The sequence below is a fragment of the Heloderma suspectum genome, chromosome 5 (genome assembly GCF_057233095.1).
Source record: "Heloderma suspectum isolate Gila_16-S chromosome 5, 16-S_ref, whole genome shotgun sequence".
In the NCBI taxonomy this organism is placed as follows: Eukaryota; Metazoa; Chordata; class Lepidosauria; order Squamata; family Helodermatidae; genus Heloderma; species Heloderma suspectum.
In genome coordinates, this window is record NC_139462.1 from 78,670,005 (window position 1) to 78,690,731 (window position 20,727).

Consider the following 20,727-nt stretch of genomic DNA (forward strand, 5'->3'; position numbering starts at 1 on the left):
ATAGAAAGAAAATACATGCAGTAAGGTATTGTTTTCTTTGAAGTATAGTTGGGGGCAAAGTGATGAGGTGTGGAAGAGAGATAAAGAGAGTTTTTTTGTGTAGACTACTCAGGGTTGGGGCAGGGAGAAGAGAATAGTAGTGGTGAATGACAAGAACCTTCTGCCCAGATATAAACAGATTGAAATATTTAGCATTTATATTGCACTTATTTAATTGATTCAGTGTCAGCACCTGGCATCCTAGGCAACTGTGAAGACCTCACTGTTGATACCTACCCCGGACCCCTTACATCAGGCTGCTGGATCTGAGAGCCACCATTTTAACTTCCATTAGTGCCCCAGAGTTAGACAGGTCAGTCCTCTGTGGCATTGTGGGAATTTAAAATGGCAACTCCTAGCTGCCCTTGGAGTATTGCTGCTGGTAGGTAAGCCGGGGGGTGGGGCACTGATATAAGAGGGAGGGTGACCAGAGGGCACTTTGACTAGGGCATCCTTAGAGACTGAAGTCCCAGGAAAAAAATGGGGAGGGGAATTAACAAAAACAAACCTGTTTTTTTTTCCTGTTCTTCCCACTAAGGACAAAAAAAAGTCCCTGGGGAAAAATGGGTTTTCCACATTTTTCAATATTCTTCCTGCCACCAAATTTCCAGATCTTTACATCTCTAAGCCACCTCCAAAGCCCTGTACAGAATCTTTAAACAGTTTTCCATATATTTCAGTCATTACAACTGGGATGCAGAACCTCAGGTCCAGGGCCAAATTTGGCTCTGTGGTGGTCCCAATCTGCCCCTCTGTGGGTTCCCAGAAGGCCATGCTCCCTCTCCCTGGCCTCACCCACTTTCCCCCAACCATCAATCATTTGATGGTTTCCCAGCTTTTGTACAGTTTTTTCCCCATTCTAAAAGGTTGAAATGCCTCTCCTAAGGTTTAATGACTGGCAATAGGAGTTTTCAGGCACAATCCTATTCATGTTTAGACAGAAAAAAAGAAGTCCCACAACTCCCAGCATGCCCCAGCCAGCAGGCAGCATATTGCTCCCTTCAGCTATAATATGCTGGTATTATTGGTATTTTTCAGTGTTTGGGCCCCATCCTTTTGGCCTTCAGCCCCGCCCACCACTGAAATGCAGCCACCAAGAGTTTCTCTGAAATGGAACTCAGCGCTTGGACTGAAAGAGGTTTTGCATGCCTGCCTTACAACCATCTTATAAGGTGGCCAGGATTATTATTCCCATATTACAAAAGGAAGGCTGAAGCTTGCCAACACGTAACAAGGATGATAAAAAATGGCTGTAGAAGCCAAGAACAAGTTGACAACGACAATCAAGAATGACAACAGCTGCACAAGTGTATTGTTCCTGCTGCATTTCAAGATGTAACTGTTCATCAAAGGTACCTATAAAAAACATACAATACAAAATTAAAGCATCTAAAAAAGATACTAATTTACATATCCTAAAAAAGACACAAGTTCACATATTCTGGAGAGGATACCGAAAACATAACAACAACTTCTAAACACCAGAATTATATTTATGCAATTTATACAAATGTTGGGACTTTAACATACTGCATTCAAAACAATTACATTGTATTATACTGCATTCTAATTTATCATTTATCAAACCTTACTACTCAGTGTTAACAATTAAAAAAAAAAAAAAAACTAGGTACTTCCTAGGTACTTCCGTTGTTTCCAGTACTTCCTCAAGAGGTTTTTGGGAACTACCTCCCTTCTTACTCACCCAAGAAGACTTTAAAAACAATTCAAGTTTTAATAGCCCTTGAGTGTTGTTAGCCCATATGTTTAACTGGTGTCCTTACAAACTGGTGTTGTTATTTATTAATTTGTATGTTTAAGATTGTTTTTTGCAGATTTTTTTCTGTCCACTACTTTGATTATCCTCTTAGGGAAATAGGTGGAACATAAGGTGTTAAAACAAAATAAATAAAATGTAGACACTCCTCAAAGTATATATCAAGTTCTCATTTGATTCAGTTGTCTCTAAGTTAAATGTATATTTCCAACTTCAGCTTTAAGAGACTGAGCGATCTCTAATAATAAAAGAGGATGTGTGTCTGTCAGCAGAATAGCTCCAAGATCATGAAACCTAAACAGCTGAAACTTGGCATGCATACTAAAGGGGGTACCTAGGGATGTACACCTGGGATTATTTTTGTTTTAAAATGCATTAGTTTATTTTAATTTATTTTAATGTGTCTCTGTGTTTGAAGCTTATAGTTCAAAGCCTTCAGTCACTAGGTGTGAGACTTCCCTACACAGCACATAGCTTTGCAGGTGATACAGTTTGAAGCCACAAGGAGTAGTCTGAGGAACAGAGCTATATGACATCCTCTCTACTGCTGTAGGACAGCCCCCACCCCATCTGAGGCAAATGAAATAGGCAGACCCCACCCTCAGAGCTGTAGAAGTGCACCATGGCAGGGGCTGTACCTAAGGATGCAAGTGGATATGGCTTCACTCAGACGGGATGGGTACTATATATCCATCTCTGACAACTGCATAACTCTGTTTGATGGTTTTTGCTGTATCAAACTAAGGGCAATTCCAAACCATTTGCTAGTAGAGAATAAGAATCCAGTTAAAGCTTACTACTTCAAAAGTTGTACTTACGTTGGAAATAAGTTATAACTTGACTTTGATCACAGCTTCAGTTCTTTGAAAACAAAATGATGGGGAGAAAAAACAAAACATATAACTTTATGAGATCATAAATTCACCATACTGGAACTTGATAGACTACAGATCTGAAACAAGGCTGGTGCCCTGACCCCCCACATCAGTTTGTTTTTCAAAGAAATGAAATGGAAATTGGGTATCTAAACACAACTTTTGAAGTAGTAGGTTTTAACAGGATTCTTACTAGCCCTATTCAGGTGTTCTGTACCTGAACAGAGCAAACACAAAACAAGAGGAAGAGCTTCAGCCCTGCCCCTCTCCTTCTTCGCATTTGTTGCCTTCTACTTATGGAGGGTAACTGTTTGAAGAAGAGAGCCTTCTGTGTCCATAGATCCATGGATTTTCCAATGTTCTGGCTCATGTGGAGAGCCTCCATGCACAGAGGAAGCTCTCCTCTTCAGACAGTTGCCCTCCATGAGTAGATGGCGATGGATGCGATGAGGAAGAGGGATGGGCTAGTGCGTTCCCTTTCATCGCATGTTTGCCTTATTCAGTTACAAAACACCTGAATAGGGCTATAGTCTAGCCCATTCCATAGTCTAATTATGAAATGTAGACATTATTATTTTGGACTGTGTTAACTAAGGTATGGGCAGAATCATGTACTATGAAGAAACAAACTGAATGGGGGATGACCAGCTTCCAATTTGGAATTAAAGAGTGCTTGCAGAGCAGAAGATTAGTAAAATAAAAAAGTACATAAGGTCAGTAGTGGGTAAGAGACTGAGCTATGAATCAGCCATTAGCTGGTTTGAATCTCACTTCTGCCATAAACTGCCTAGATAGCCTTAGGCAAGCCACTTCCTCTCACCTCAGTTCCCCCATCTGCAATATACAGGATAACAACAGCAACAACAACAACAACTAGAGGTTATTAGAAGCACTGACTGCAAGATTTCACTCAGATCCCAATTCATTACTTCAGAAAATGGCCTGATTCCACTTGAATTGATTTGGAGGCCATCTGCTTCAACTCGGGTATCAAACCTGAGTTGAGATTTGGAAATCTGAGGTTTCATGCTTCCCACTGATAACCATGGGCAATAACTTTTTTTACTGTCAGACATGGATGTAATTTTATAGGTTTAGTGGCCCTTAGGATGGTATTATACCTGCCAAATTTCAGAAGAATAGGATGCAGTAGTTTTTCTGCCACACATCTTTATATTTTGATTTAAAGAAACTGCCAATACATTTTTATTTCTTAGCAGAACTGGATGAAACTTGTAAGGATACTTGCCCCTTCTGGAGGAATTGAGCCTGCCAAGTTTCAGATGAGTAGGTGCAGGGATTTTTGTACAAGAGAAGCTTTTACATTTGGAGGGTATCCAAAAAAGGACACACTTATCCCCTTATGTTCTTTATGGACCATTCTAAACATGACAGACAGCATAGAAGTGGCCCTAAGTAAGAAACCTGCAAAGTTTCAGAAAGATAGGTGTAGTGGTTTATGTGGAAGGGAAACCCAGCAAACCTGTGACATCTCAGCATTGGCAGAGATTGGGAAGTTTGGAATAAGCCTCACTTGGGACAAACCTAGATTGCTATCCCAAGTCAAACTGATTGAGGGGTATAGATTTGTTTTTGAAATTAGAAGTTTCCATTCATCCTCCTTGGTTACAGAATATGAGATTTGTTCAGGGTTATTGCTCAAAACTTAATGCACATAAATATGTGTTGAGGTAGGGCAAACACATATCTGACTTTTTCAGAACTGCAGTGTTATTAATTGAGGACTTTTTACTTGCAATAATGTCTCACCGAGTAAGAGCCAAACTACATGTTATGCTAATCACATAGTGTAGCTAAAGGCTGGTTTTCTATTTACTCAAGTGTAAATGCATGCAGCTGTGATTTGGATCAGGGCTACCACACTCCAGAAGGGGAAGATTAAACCTTCCACTGCACCATTCCCCCCCCCCATTGTCTCATTTAGTTTGGCCCTAAGATTATGCATGACAGTTAATAAATGATAAAATCAGTTACTGAAAGCTTTAATCAAATGCTATGCTAGTTCTCCTGGACCTCTCAGTGGCTTTTGATGCCATCAGCTATGGAATCCTACTGGACCTGCCTGGCAGGGCATTGGAGGCACTGCATTGCAATGTTGGGTTGGGTCCAGAAAGTGATTTTGGGGGACTACTGTTCAACACTTCAACCTTGGACCTATTGTGTTCCTTAGGAATTCATCTTGTCTCCTATGTTATTTAATATCTATAGAAAGTTGCTTAGAGAGGTCATCTGGAGCTTTGGATTGAGGTGCCACCAATATGTAGATGACACCCAATTCTATTGCTCTCTGATGAAGTGGATGATACCCTTTAACACTGCCTGTCTCACTAATGGGATGGATGAGGGTGAATGAGCTGAAATTAAGGGGTTGTGCTCCTCCTGAAAGATCAGATTCATAGCTTGGGAGTACTCCTTGATCATGTGCTGGGTGGTGGTGGTGGTGACAAGGAAGGTGTTCGCACAAGTACGTTCAGTGAGCCAGCTACTACCTTTCCTGAAATTGGTCTGATCTGGCAACAGCTATCCATGCCTTGATCAAATCACAACATTTAGACTACTGCAACATGCTTTACATAGGGCTGCTCTTAAGGAACATCTGGAAGCTTTAGTTGGTACAGGAGCCATGCTGCTAACAAGTGTACGGTGTCAAGACCACATCACCCTAAAACTGCAAGATCTGCACTGCATTCCAATTGTTTCCTTGGCACAATTCAAGGTGTTGGTTTTAACCTTTAAAGAAGTAACTGGCTTAGAGACTGGCTATCTAAATGACCATCTAAAATGCTTCGAACCTGTCCAGTTACTAAGATCTGCAGGAGAGGTCCTTTGAAGGACTTGCAGAGGCCCACTTGATGGGCAAGAGTAAGAGGGCTTTCTCCTGTGTTGCTCTCAAACTGTGGTATGTACTCCTCTCAGAGCCAAGAGTAGTCCCCATTCTCTCTCCTTTTAGAAAAGGGGTCAAGACACATCCCGTTAACTTGGCCTTTTAAATGATTTCATTAGTAGCGTTGTTGTTTTTTGCTTTTAATGATGGCTTACTGTTTTTTAATATTTTATGGTGTTTTATGGTTTCATGGCTTTTGATTTCTGTACACCACCTTGATGGCTCTGGCAGAAAGGGAGTATAAAATATTTTAAAAATAAACATGTTAATGAATGCTGTGGACACAGCCTTAAACTAGCTTGCTTGCTTCCATTGGGGGAAAAAAAGTGTGCATATATGGGCAGATGGAACCTGAATTCAGTCCCAGAGTTTAGCAACTCCCAGAGCTTGGTTGAGAGCAAAACTGAACATTATAAGTTCACATCTGTCTGTAGCCAGCCTTTTCAGCTTCAAGTCACCTAAGTGTGAGCCACACCAGATGGCAAATTACTATGTGTTTTCTCTGTTACTTTTGAGGGGGGGTTGCCGTGATACATAACAATGAAGCTTAGATGGACAGTAAAAGACAGATAATGGGGAGGGGAAAGCTACTGACCTTCCTTGCTCCTGCCATTTGTGAACCAAGAACAAGATCAAAGAAAACAGTTGAGATATTTAATTATTTCCTTCAAAATATATATGTATATAATACTCTTTTTAGATATCGCTGCTCTGTCACTAATACATATATACGCTAGGTACATACAGAAGGTTAATCCGTCAAAGAAACAAAACCATATATATACATTGTATTGCAAATTGGGTATACTAGTCCTGTATATTAAAATTCAAAGAACAGGTAAGTGCTGTTTTATTAAGTGCACATCAAATACAGTATGTGGGTGGATCATTTGGCATAAATGTTGGTGGAGAAAAAGACATTCTTCCCCCCCACATTCTTTTGTAACCGTGAAAAGCATGCAGGAGTTCATGAATTAAAATTCATTTTGCTGACTCTACTTAAAGCAGCGGCATCAAGCAATAAGTTGCACAGGAATGAGCAATCACAGTTTAGACACCACCAATAGAATATTTGTGTCTTCTGATATTATCTCAAACACATAGTCATCTGTGAGCCATCAAGTTGAGAAGACTCGAGTGGCGAGGAATCAGATTACGTACATGCATGTGCAAACTGGCCACCAGACCCCTCCCTGTAGAGAAGGCTCCAGCAAATCACACAAGATCTTTCAAGATCTGGATACTCAGTATAGATACAGGGAAATCAGCTTCCATCAGTGGCCTAAGCATGATCTGTAACAGGGATGTCAAATATCTTTCAACCTGAGGGCCAAATTTCAGAGAAGCTATCAGGGTTGTATTCCAGTGATGGTGGGGGGGGAGGCAAAAGGGGTGTGGCCAATAGCAAAAGAGGAGGAGCCAAAATAGCAAAAATTCCAGCCTATTTTAGCTTAAAGCTCTTATTGCCAGGAACTAAGCTTAAGAGAGCCATTTCAACCTTTTAGAATGGGGAACAACACTGCACAAAAGCTGGGAAACCATTGCTGGCCAGAGTAAAGGGGGTAAAGCCCATGGAAGGAGTCATGGGCTTCTGGGGAAACCCAGAGGGCTGGATTGGGATGCCAGACCAGAGGTTCTGCACCCCTGATCTACAATTTAGCTTCTATTTTTTTCCTCTTAGGAATGGGCTTACTGCCTAAGCTGGGGTCTCCTGGACTCCCAAGCCCAAATGATGTGTTTCCCTCCCCCAGACTTATACTGTCTAGTTCTCCTTATGTCACACAGGTAGGCAGGAGGCCAGCATACAGTTTGCCAGGACTGGTGTCCATCTCCAATAATCACCAGTGTCAGCCCACAGCCTAGATCAGCCTGTACAAGGCGGTAGCAACCTTTCTTGTGCATGTGCCAAATCTCCTTATCAGTCCTACCTCAGCATGGCTGTTTAGCAGAAGCCAATTACAAAGGCAATGAAATGTTGGCATCTATTTGCATTGGCATAACAGAACCAACTGCATAAAAATGCTAATCCTAAATCCCAATATGGAAGACTTTCGGAAAGACTAGCACAATTGTGATGCAAATGATGGATAACAGGAGGTGGGGTGTTGTTGTTTCTCAGAGCCTGTGCGGTGAAAGTGGTTAGCTCAAAAGGATAGACCATGGATTCCTGCAATGAGCAGGGGGTTGGACTCGATGGTCTTGTAGGCCCCTTCCAACCCTACTATTCTATGATTCTATAATGGTAATTGCCATAAGGTGTGCCAGTGCCATGAAATATTTCTTTCATTGGTGGCAGACCAATGGAAGCAGCATGCCTTGAGCATTTTGACAATGGAGGTCAAGTCAGGGCAGAAATCCACATCTGAGCTTGGGTGAACGCTGCAGCTTCAAAACTGAAATTATCTCTTTTTTCTTCCTGCAAACATCCAGGGCTGCAGGCAGCTTGAAAACAAAGCCAGGTTTATTCAACCTGCCCAGGAAATATGCTTAGATAAAAAGCCCTATGTAGTCATTCAAAGAACATGTTTGGGCATGAAGTGTGGAGTGGGCTGGGGCACACATGCCAGCCTCACCCTCAATATCCCTGACCACCACCACCCCCATGAACCGGCTCCAGTCCTGACCTTCCAGTGTTGAATGGGCAAGTCTGAAAGGGGATGCTAAACATGTTCAGCTAAGCATGCTTACAATTAGTGATATTGAGAATTTCATAATTAGTTGGCCCGCTGGTTGAAACCCATCTGTTTGTAATGCTCACCTTTGTGATGAGCCTGGATTGTTGCTTTATGAATTCACTATTAAGTTTGAAATTGATTCCAAGCTCTGGAGCATGTGTGATCTGCATTTAAATGCCAATTCTGCACATTGAGTTGGTTGGTTTAACCCTTGAATGACCTGGTGTGTCCACCACTGCTTCCTCCATCCTTGTCACCAACACAGCTCTGGCTCTGTGAAGAGGACTCCATGGGTCCATCTTCTTCTCTTCTCTGTATACAGGTGATCAGTGAATAAAGATCACATCATACAGGCAGGCCACATGAAAACAACCAATCAAGAAGGAGATACATAATATGGTGAGGCATTATATCATGATGCATTACACATTTCCAAATAACAGCTCCCAAGATGCACTTGGATACTGTGCAAGTGCAAAACCTTGTAAACACGGAACGAGATTTCAAATCTTTTGGCCACCTAATACAAAGAGAAAACTCTCTGGAAAAGACCCTGATGCTGGGAAAGACTGAAGGCAAAAGGAGAAGGGGACGGCAGAGGATGAGATGGCTAGATAGCATCACCAGTGCAATGAATATGAACTTGAGCACGCTCCGGGAGAGAGCGCAGGACAGGAAGGCCTGGCATGCTCTGGTCCATGGGGTCACGAAGAGTCGGACACGACTGAACAACAACAACTCATCTGAGCTAACATGGGTGAATTAAATTTGTTATTTTCCAAGGAAATAATGAATTAAACTGGAGTAAGTTCACCCATCACTACTTACAGTCTTCTGTGCAGTTGGGAGCCCTGCATAATCGGGCTGAGTTTGAATCCTGCAGCTCTCGTGAAATTTTCTGTTTGCTTTCCTAGCTCCTGTGCAGTATTTGTGGTGTTTGAGTAAAGACCTGGATAATAACCTAGCTCTGTGGTCTAAACAGAAAACATGCTTTTCTTCTAAGCTGGGCTTAAGAAAATCAATTTCATTGTTGTTTATGTTGGCTACGGATCCACTGCCATAAAAGAAGACATTTGAGTTTTACAGCTTGTTCATTTAGACTGTCCAAACTTTCAGCTCTGCAATTCAAGTCAGTAGCTTCACCTAGTGGAATTCTCCCTAGCTTTGTTACATTTAACATTGGGATGGTGGGAATTAAATCAGGTTGCTTCTCCATTTTAATGTTGTCTTTGGTCCAGATGATATTAAAAACACATTTTTAAGGAGCTCTGATCTTCCAAAAGAAATAAGTAAATGCTTTGAGTCATACTTAACAGCTGCTACAAGCCAGTCTGAGATTCATTTCAATTACCCTACAAAATGCACCTTAAGTGTGCATTGCAGTGTGTCTTCTCTTTTATATCTAGCGCATATGTGCCAAATGTTATTTCCTCCTAACTGTTTTCACCTAAGTATTTCCAACAGCTTTCTTATTCTCTTCCAGTTTCTTCTTCTTGTTCACTGATTATATCAAGATGTTATTTACATTATTACTCCTTTTTGTTATTTATACAGCACTTTTTAATGTTTAAAGTTCTTTGCAATATCTACTGCACATATCTTCACATACTGCACAAAATCCAGTGTGCTGGACATGAGCAAGGGAGACCTGAGTTCAAATGTATGAAGCTCAGTGGATGACAGGGCTGGCCCTACCACCTCAGCCACCTCAGATGGCAGATGCAGAGCCACCTCAGATGGCAGATGTTGGGTGGTGTAGAGGGGGCAGCAATGGCAGCCTCCTGGCTGTTCTTCTCTGTGGGAAGACAGAGCTGTGTGTTCTGGGCATCCTGCCCTGGATCCCTAAGTTAGCCTGAGGCCCTCAGGTGAGGTGGAGGATGTTGTCCCATCACCAGTGTTCAGGTAAGATTCAACTGCAAGACCAGTTGGCTTGTGTAGATGGAATGGGGAGCGCCATCTTGTCATTCACCTCAAGCAGCAAAATGTCTTGGGCCGGCCCTAGAGAATGACCATAGATTAGTCACTACCTCTCAATCTAACTTAACTCAACAGGTTTATTATGGGAATAAAACGGGATAGTCTTAAGTTTGCAATCCTGAAGTATTCCAAAGAAGTATCCCAAATATCCCAAAGAGATATTTATTTATTTTATTTATTTATTTCATTTCTATACCACCCAATAGCCGAAGCTCTCTGGGCAGTTCACAAAAATTAAATCCAAGCAACACACAATAAAACAATTTAAAATATACAGAACATTAAAACCACAATATAACAATACAACCACAATAAAACCTAGCAGCAGTGCAGGAGTTTAAAATACAGATTTAAAACAGCAAAGATAAAAATTTAGAAAGCTAAAATGCTTTCTAAATTTATTTAGAAAGCATATTTGTCCAGAGAATATTAGATATTTATCCAAATATTAGATATTTGTCCAGAGAATGGCCTGAAGGCCCATTATGCAGTTCTGCTAAAGCGCTCAAATCTGTTTGGGTGGGAACCACCTGGGAACCATATGTAAACTGCTCTGAACAGGGCATAAATGTGGGACAGAGAGAGAGAGAGAGAGAGAGAGAACCTTTGCGTAGCATATGACTTTCTCTGGGATCAGGGCTTTTCTCAGGGAGAGAGAATGGAGGCAGAATTGAAGATGTGAGAGGCAGCGGCATGTGAAACATGTCACAACCTAATCGTATACTGGTCTCATTCTCTGAGTGTTAATCCTTATTTAGCCAAATGGCACCACCCACACACAAGAGGGAGATATCAGCAGGCTTGGGAGAACCCAAGGTTTGCGGAAGTACAAAAAGGTTATTTAGAGAGAGAGAAATGCTAATGGGAAAAATGCAAAAATGGCAGAATGAGGTCTGAGAATGCTCAGCGGACACAGAATGCTGACAGATGGGATACTGGAAAAGGAGGGGATACAATGGAATATCCTGGAAGAGGGCCTGGCTGGCTGGCTAGTTAGAACCCAAAACTGAAGCACTCCACACTGCAACATTTATTTGCAGTAGGTCCCATTTGCTTTTAAATGAATGTAAAAGCTGCTAAAGGCAAGGAATGGGTGGATTTACCCTGTTGATGTGATTGGATACTTTTCCCTGAGGATGTGAATTTAAAACAACCCCTCTAAAGGAAAACACATCCTGGAATGCTCTAGGAGGTCATTGGCCTTTGTGTGTGTGTGTGTTGTGATCAAGTCTCAGCCAAGCTGTTCTTCACTAGAACTATTAGGATTTACAATTGTTTACAAGGCGAATCAGACTTGTTAAGAAGATTAAAAATAACCTTAGTATGAGTGTTTTGTTAATTTCCCCCAAACTAACATAATCAGTAATGTATGCTGTCCTTTGGATACCATTTGCTATCTCTTCTGTTTTCCATTATCTTCCTTCTGGAAGGTTTAATTATACGATGCCATTTAGCTCCACAGGACTTTTGCTTCCTAGTCATTTACGCTCTAAGCATTTTTGAAGTTTGCAAAGTCCAAAAGAAGCTGTAGTAATTTGCAGTGTACTGCAAGTGCTCAATCAAGAGACTGGCTGTGTTTCTCACCAGTTTCAAAATTCCTAATGATGTAGAACTCTTATTTCTGTTGTAGAAAAACAGCATTGATAACTGTGTTAACTATAGCCTTGTGCATTGTTTATTGCTCTGTTAAAAAAAAAAATGCTTGCAGATGCCATTTCTTCTTTCAAAGCAACTTCCCTACTTTTTCCAGTCACAGTCATTATAAGAAGAATAAGAACAGAATGGTTTGGTTTTCCTCAAACACCTGTATTCTTTTCACCTTGCGGGCATTACCACACTCTCACCTCTGTTAACATTCACCTCCGTCTCTTTCTTTTTTGTTTCTCCCTCAGGTCTGGATGTGTGGAGGTGGCATGTTTGACGTTCCATGTTCTAGAGTTGGGCACATCTATAGGAAATACGTCCCTTACAAAGTTCCATCTGGCACCAGTCTGGCAAGAGTAAGTAGCTAGGTTTTGCTGTGCCTTTTTCAGCAGTAAGCACATCACTCCATTGGTCAGTTGCTTTGCACAGAAGTGAAGATTATCTAAAGCAGGGGTGTTGATCCTCTTTCAGCCCAAGATCTAAATTCCATTTTGGATAACCTATTGGGGGCCACATTCCAGAGTGTGGGCAGAGTCAAAGACTAAAGGGAGCAGGGCCAAAATACCAGCATAGTTTAACTTAAAGTTCTTATTGTGAATAATGAAGCCATAGCATAGTCATTTCAATCTTTTACAGTGGGGAATAACTGCACATAAGCCAGGGAACCACCAAATGATTGGTGCTGGGGAAAAGGGGTGGGACCATCTGGAGAAGCACTGAGGGCCAGATTGGGATCCAAGGAGGGTTGGATGCAGCTGCCAAGCCTGAGGATAAGCATCCCTGATCTAAAGAAACATATAACACAACATGGAGGCTGCATTCAAGTATCACGTTCTCAATCTTCCATACCTTCATTTGGAGGATCAGGAACAAGAGATGAGCTCAGGGACTCCTTGGGTTGTATCCAATGTTAGTCTAACTTAAGTCTCCTCTAAGTAGGACTAACACTGGATGCAGCCTCTTCCTTTCATCCTTCCCCTTTCTCATACAGCTTAATACCACATTGGAGACCCACATACAGAACAGCTTAGAAGCTGTTCAGAATAATTCAGGACACACTTCACCTTAGCAGAGGAGCCACGAAGTGAGTCATAAGCACTTAAGAAGAGCCGTGCTGGATCAGACCAAGGGTCCATCTAATCCAGCATTCTGTTCACACAGTGGCCAACCAGCTGCCCACAGGAAACCCACAAGCAGGACACGAGTACACCAGCACCCTGCCGCCTATGTTCCCCAGCAACTGCTGTACATAGGCATACTGCCTCTGATACTAGAGGTTGTATATTGCCATCAGGACTAGTAGCCATAGTCTGGCAAAGTGCTTTCTGGGAGAGCAGTGGGTGTGGGCCTGACCCTTGAAATGGACTGACTCCTCAAATTAGGGGATAGGGAGACGCATGCATGACACTCTAAGTTTAGGGTTGCTTCTAACAGTACTCTGGTTGGTGGCAGGAATGTTTCTGCAAATCAATCTCTGGTTGAAAATAATAACCTTGGCACAAGCTGCTACAATTTGTCCAGGGTATATTAAGTCACCCTGAGTCAGCACGCCTGGCATGAAGACATTTTGCTCTGATGTTCTGCTTGGTTTTAGTTCAAGAGGCTAAAATTCAACTGATTGTCCGATCAGTTCCCACATGCTCCATTTCCTGAGCCAATTGCCAGACAAAAGAGGTTCAGTTACATGAAGCGATCTCATAAGTTTGCTTTATCGAATCAATGAAATGTGAGCTTTCCAATCGATGTGTTTTCAAGCACTCGTGTGCAAAAGGAAAAAAAGGAATTGTGTGTGTGTAAGGTTCCAGAAAAAGGTACCTTTATTTCAAAGGTACCTTTATATTTGGTCCTTAAATGCTGGTAGTTGATGCTTGACTTCAGCTATCATCACTCAACAGCCACACAGTTGAAAGAATGTCAATGACGGAGTTGTCAAGGAAGGAGTCCTTTTAACAGTAATATCTTCCTGTAGTAATAACGTCCTTTGTTTATGCCATTCTGACTTTCCTCTGGAGGCTTCACCTAGGTTTATAATAAACTGTTTGGGCAAAATTAACTGCCAGTTGGATATGGATCTCAGTTTAGTGGGTCAAAGGGCTTCTGCAGACAGTCAGTGAATCATGTGCCCAACTGTAGGGCAATCTCTACCATTAAGCAGGGTGAGGCAGCTGCCTCAGGTGGCAATGCTAGGCTTTGTGTAGGGGAAGCTACAGCAGCTCCCCCAGCCATTCTTCCTGAGACCCCAGCTGTTGTCCTTCCCTGTGGAATGGGGAAGGCACCATCTTGTCCTTCACTTCAGGAAGCAAAATGATTAATCTTGGAGACTATCTTTTTCCAAGAACTCCACAGGCACTTTTAGAAATACAGACCCTTGGAGAAAGCCCATATATATATATAAGTCAGGGCCAAAATGCGTAGGGCTACTCCTCAGAATAAAACTATATATTTTTTCAACATCCTGAGACTTCATCTCTTTATTTCATTGGGCATTTTGGAAGTTCTCCTGTTTTGTTTGATCCCAACTTCATTTCAGAACACATACATCGCACCACCTCTCCTTTAAAATCCCCTCCTTAAAACCACCTTTTTTCATGAAAGCTTTGGCATAACTCCTTAATCCCCATCACCTTCTGAAACTAAACCTAAGTACAAGTTGCATCTTCATCACAAGTTTCTGTCTTTCTTCCCTTCCTCTGGAGCTTCCCCCTGTATCAAATTTGAGCTTGTAAGTTTAGCTTTCAAATTTTAGCTTGTAAGAAAAGGACAGGTCCCTTGGAGCAGGGACCTGTCCTTTTCATGTTACCCTGTAACTTGTTACCCCATGCATATGCATTAACTTGTTACCCCATGCATATGATTGATTGACTGATTGATCATTGAGAAAATTTATATCGTGCCTTTCAGTCAAACGATCCTCAAGGTAGCTTACAGTAGGTTGTAACAATATGCAAACATACATAAATGCAAACCCCAACCCATAGTGCTCAGCAGCCCTTGGTTTCCTGGCCAATGGCAGAGGCTAGCATGTGCTTCCTCTCAGGTCTCAGTTGATGGCTCTATAGTAGTAATAATGGCAACAATATTCCCATGCTTAAGCAGTACACTGGGAGAGCACTCAGCCTTCAAAAGTTAAACAGTGATATGAAAACAATATGAAACATTAAACTATTCTCAGAATAGCATAAAGGTTTGGATCATTCGTCACTAGTGACAGCATTGTCACTATCAAATAGCTGCACTATTGCAAAAGGCATGTTGTCTGGGGAAAAGGAAAACACTGAATCATCTTTTCCCAGCAACTGCATGATGGGGATCTTAGGTATGGGGGGAAAATGTACTGGTCCCTCAACAAAAACACTACCTTGAGGAGAGATGTCAGGAACCTTGGCAACAAATGAGTAACAACTTGGTGTTTGTTTTACAATAAAATTCTGAGGTGCAGTGGGTGGGTAGTGCAAACAGGGCCTTTTCAGTAGTGGTACCGTGACTTTGGAATGCCATCCTCAAGCACATTCATTTGGCATCCACTTAGGCAGCAATCCTAAGCACACTTACCAGGGAGTAAGTCCCACTGAACTCAGTGGAGCTTACTTCTGAGATAATTTATATAGGATTGCACTGCACATTAAGCTTTAGGCACCAGTTAAAATGTTTCATTTGGGGCAAGTGATTAATGGCATGGGAAACTTCAAAACAAAACAAAAAACTAGATTCTTCATGTTGTTGCTGCTGGCAGGATTGTTTATTGTTATATTATGGGCTTATTTAATTTATTACTATATTGTTTCTTTATGATGGATTGCTTATTTCATTGGCCATGTGGGCTGGGCTGAAGAAGTTGTAGTCCAACACATCTGGAAGGTACTAGGTTGGGGAGGGCTGGTCTGAAGCATTCATGACAGATGCTTATATTGTCTTCTAGTGTGTGTGTGTAGAGTTGCTTCTACACTGTAGTGTAGAAGGAGGAAACTTCATTAGGCTCCATAAGATATTATGCGATCCCTTTCAGGACCTGTCATCCCCCAGGCCTTGAATCAGATGAGGCCTCCTCATCAGGTAAGGACCCCAACATAGACTCCAGCATGAACCAGGACCAGGGAGAGACAGGGCACCTGAAGAAAACACCTGATGCTGTACCCACCCAGATAATACCCCACCCAGAGAACCAACAGAATTGTGGCCCTAATGCACCTTAACTAGATGTAACCTTCAAACTCTGAACTCCCACTCCCACACCCACTGCCTCCAATCACCACCGAGTCCTCATGAATAGAGACAAGAATGAGCCCAAAGCACAGCTTGGTCCCAACAACACAGCAACTGACAATAAGTCAGTTCTTGGGAGGAGGAACCACAACCAGAGTATGGTCAGAATCAGTTCTGCCTGGAACCCACTGATGCAACAGCCTTCGTAAAACTGCTCCTAGCTGCCTTCTGGACAGTGCCTCTGCTCAGTTCTAGGCTCTCTATCTATAGATGCTGCTGGACAGCTCCCTGTCTTCCACAGAAGGCCAGAACCAGACAAGCAAAGTTCTCTACTGCAAAGCAAAATCCATTATTTCATCCAGGTGTCTCTGAGGGTGTTATCTATCCACAAAGTATGTCACACTTTTCAAACCCTTTAAAACCCCATCCCCTGTTCTCTGGTAATAATTTGTCACTCTGGTACAAACACTTTTTTTTAAGCATGTCACAATATCATGACATTTGCTTCGCAGATATAGGAAACTCAAGCCACACCATCCTTTTTTGAAGAAGTAAAAAAGGCAATGGAAATTGGAGAAGAATCAGGTGGAAAAGGGGTGCTTAACCATTTCCTCCCTTGCCGTTTTTCCACTCCAAATTGCCCCTAGTTAGTTTAATTGCTGGGAATAAAGCTGCTTTGGGGGTGCAGGGAAACAGTGGGGTGGGATAGAGTTGAGCACCCAGTCCTCACCCATCCCTTCTCCCATCCTGTTTGCCTCTTCTGGAAGCCACTTGATTGCAGGCAATGTGCTGCGACCCCTCGGTTCATTACATCCCAGAAATCTCTTACATGCATAGAAAGTCCACTGAAAACAGCCGGGATGGGAATATGAAAATGCGGATAGGAAGCAAAGGAATGTACTGCAGACTCTTAACTAGTTCACATAGTCAACAGACTCCCGTGATTGCCTGTGGAAGCATGTGGGGCTATCAACAGTCTCATGGCTGGATTGTGTGGAGATGGTGTTTTTATGAACTGGCAGTTCCACAGTGCAGCAGCCTTGAGGTCAACACACATTTGTCCCCAGCTATATGAACTAGCCCACTAAGCCACAACGTACTAAACCATACTTCATAACATATGAGAGGGAACCAAAGGCCAGTAGGGCAAATCCAGCCCTCCTGGAGTCCCAATCCAGTCCTCCAGGGTTCCCCATGTGGCCCCTTCCCCTGGCACTGGGCACCTTTTACCTGACTGCTAATTGTTTGATGATTTTCCAGCTTTTATATATTTATGAAAGCTAGTATGGTGTAGTGGCTAGAGTGTTGGACTGGGAGCCCGGAGATCCGGGTTCTAATCCCCACATGGCCATGGAAGCTCACTGGGTGACTTTGGGCCAGTCACAGACTCTCAGCCCAATCTACCTCACAGGCTTGTTGCTGTGAGGATAAAATCGAGAGGAGGAGGATTATGTATGCCTCCTTGAGTTTCTTAAAGAGGAAAAATGGCAGGCTATAAATGTAATAAATAAATAAATACATACATTAGAATATTTTATACCGCTCCATATCTAGAACAGATTTCAGAGTGGTGAACACAAGAGATAAAACAGTAAAAAGATAAAACAGTTTAAAAACATTAAAACACCAGATTAAGAGTATGCTATTTTTAAAAACAGAATGCTAATAAAAACCCTGACTGGTCAATGAAGGAATGCCTCCTGGAAGAGTGCTCTTTCCGGGAGGTGCCAGAAACAGCACAGTGTTGGTGCCTGCCTGACCTCCAGGGGCAGGGAATTCCAAAGAAAGGGGGCCACCACACTGAAGGCTCTTCTCCTGGTGAACTCCAGTCACATCATACGTCCATGTGGAACCACCAGGAGCAAGCCCTCCGATGACCTCAGTGACCGGGCATGTTGGTAAGGGAGAAGGCTCTCTCTCAGGTATCCTGGTCCCAAGCTGTTTAGGACTTTGTATACTAGTACCAATACCTTAAACCTGGCCTGGTAGCAGATAGGCAGCCAGTGCAGTTCCTTCAGCAAAGGAGTTCCATGCTGAAAAGGGGCAGCTCCCAACAACAGCCGAGCTGCTGCATTTTGCACTAGCTCCAGCTTCCGGAGCAGCCTTAAGGGCAGCCCCACATAGAGCACATTGCAGTAATCCAGCCTTGAGGTTACTAGCACCTGTACCACTGTGGCCAAGCCATCCCTGTCCAGGAGAGGCCATAGTTGGTGAACCAGCCGAAGCTGCTTTTGCAGTTTTCCCCCGTTCTAAAAGGCTGAAATGCCTCTCCAAGTTACTGGCAAGAAGAGCTTTATGCTAAAATATGCTGGTATCTTTGGCATTTTGGCTCCACCCCCTTTTCCTTTGGCCCCTCCCACCACTGGAATGTGACACACACACACACACCCCGAGCTTCTCTGAATTTGAATTTGGCCCTCAGGCTGAAAGAGGTCCCCTACTTCTGCTTCAGAAGCAAATATGAGCGTGACATCACATTTCAGTGAACATGCACCAGTTTGCTACCGCATCATTTTCCCTTCTCGTATGTTACACTTCACAAATGATCCCTTGGGCACATCAAATCACTCCCTTCCAAACATAGTCTATGCAGTAAATAGGACTGGACAGACCTCCAAATCACAGAAAAAGGAGAAGCAGCCAAAGTAAAATTCAGGACATTTTTGCTGCCATCTTGAAATCTATTTTATTCATTTATTTTTAAAAAAATCTATACTGCTTTTCATTAAAAAAAAATATTGTAAACCCAAAGCAGTTTACAATATAAGATTAGGATAAAATACAATAAAACCAAGTAGTAAAACAGTTATAAAAACAATAACATCTCAATTAAAATAACCAGGGGTAGCTGACAATACTAGTGGTCAAATGCCTGGGCAAAGAAGTGTGTCTTCAGTTGTCAGCAGAAACACTCCACCACATTAGGAGCCCACCTGATCTCAACAGAGATATCATTCCACATGGTGGGTGCCACAACTGAGAAGGCTCTCCTCCACACCATGACCAGATGAGCTTCAGTAGTCTGTAGTCAGCAAGCCCTCCCTCTCAGAACGTAAGGACTGGGGTGGCCCTTACATAAGAACATCTGTTATCAGTGAAGAAAACTCATACTTCACAAAGTGACATTTATTTGACTTTGCAGAGGCAAGAGAAGGAAGCGGATCAGGACTGAAATATACTGGGAAGTGTCATCTACTAACCCACTTCAGCCAATGCAACTTTCACATGGCATTTTGGGCTGAGAAGTGTTTAGGAATAGTTCATTAGAGTTATTGGCTCTCTGTGCGATGTGTTGTGTTTGCATTTGGGTGTGCAAAATGTAGTAGAACCTTCAGTACCACTATTAGATGCAATGTAGTTCTCTACCTGGGACACCCTTTGTGTCAATCAACCCCCTTCTCTCTTCTTCTTCAAGTTCCAGTTCCTTAGCAATGCCTTTTCTAACTTTCTAAAACCCCACCTAACAGCTTTGCCTCTACCTCCATGGCAATCAGATTGTCCTAGATTCACAATTTGGCTGTTGGTCCCCCGCTGCTCCTCTGCCTCTGTTTTGACACTCAATCTAGATGGTAGGCTCTGTAGACAGGGGCTACTTCATTTCTGTGCTCTGTACAGCATGTGTACAGTTGGCGTGTTGAATAAAACAACATAACGCATGCAATTTTGGATTTCTTTTTATGAATGTGCTCCATAGGGCCAAACTGTTGTAAGTGTTATCTATGCAAGCAAGACCCAATGGAATTCTCTGCATTACAATGATCTGAAACAGATGTGAGAGTGGATGCCATACATTTTCTAGCTTTGTCCCACCGGCTTCCTGAGCCCTTGCTATTGAAACCTAATGGCTCAGAAATTTCTCAGAAGAATCTAGTTGCATTGTTTCCCATATAACCATAACAAAAGGCAACCTGATGTGAGGCATAAGTCATTTCAGAATAAGTATTCCCAGGATATCATTTCTTAAACTGCTCTAATTGCACACGCACCATTCCTGCAGGCGTTAATGTTTTTTCGGTTGTGGAGACAAAGCAGGTGGTAACCTATCTTGCTGTGCCAGCTGAAATGTGCTCCATTTGTTCTGTATCTCACTCTCTTTGTATTCAGATAAGACTTATTGGTTTTGAGACATCTAGCTTTGTTCAGATGCTTGAAGCAAAGCAAATTAATAAAATTCTGGAGAGCTGCTTCTAAAAGAATGTAGGAAGCAAATCGCAATGGGAGACTATTCCAAGGAGAAACATTATCTTATGTCACAGATTATGAGATGTGTATGGCTCTTCATCTTCTTGCAGAACATGCCTGTATCACTGGTACACTATTAAAGAACTAACATTACCAAGGTTGCAAGTGGTATTTCTGAAGTGGGGCTGCATGATTCATTCACAGTTAGAATATCCCGACAACAAATACCTTCATTTGGAGTCTGATGGGGGTGCAGGGGGGGGGGGTTCGAGGGAGAAGAAGAAGCTATGAAAGTGAAGTTTTATCTTAAAAGGTAAAGGTGTCCCCAACCAGTTGTGTCCGACTCTAGGGTGTGGTGCTCATCTCCATTTCTAAGCCGAAGAGCCAGCGCTGTCCGAAGACGCTTCCGTGGTCATGTGGCCGGCATGACTGTACACCGAGGTGCACGGA

At 42.5% G+C, this 20,727-nt stretch overlaps 1 protein-coding gene across 1 annotated transcript in view; it reads left to right on the forward strand.

Moving 5' to 3' along the window:
• The window catches only part of LOC146344041 (polypeptide N-acetylgalactosaminyltransferase-like 6), a 212,664-nt gene that overhangs the window by 127,436 nt on the left and 64,501 nt on the right, over positions 1 to 20,727 (forward strand). The window contains exon 5 of the mRNA XM_084860291.1: positions 12,141 to 12,248. Coding sequence (XP_084716417.1) covers positions 12,141 to 12,248 — 108 coding nt within the window. The remainder of the gene's footprint in view (positions 1 to 12,140; positions 12,249 to 20,727) is intronic.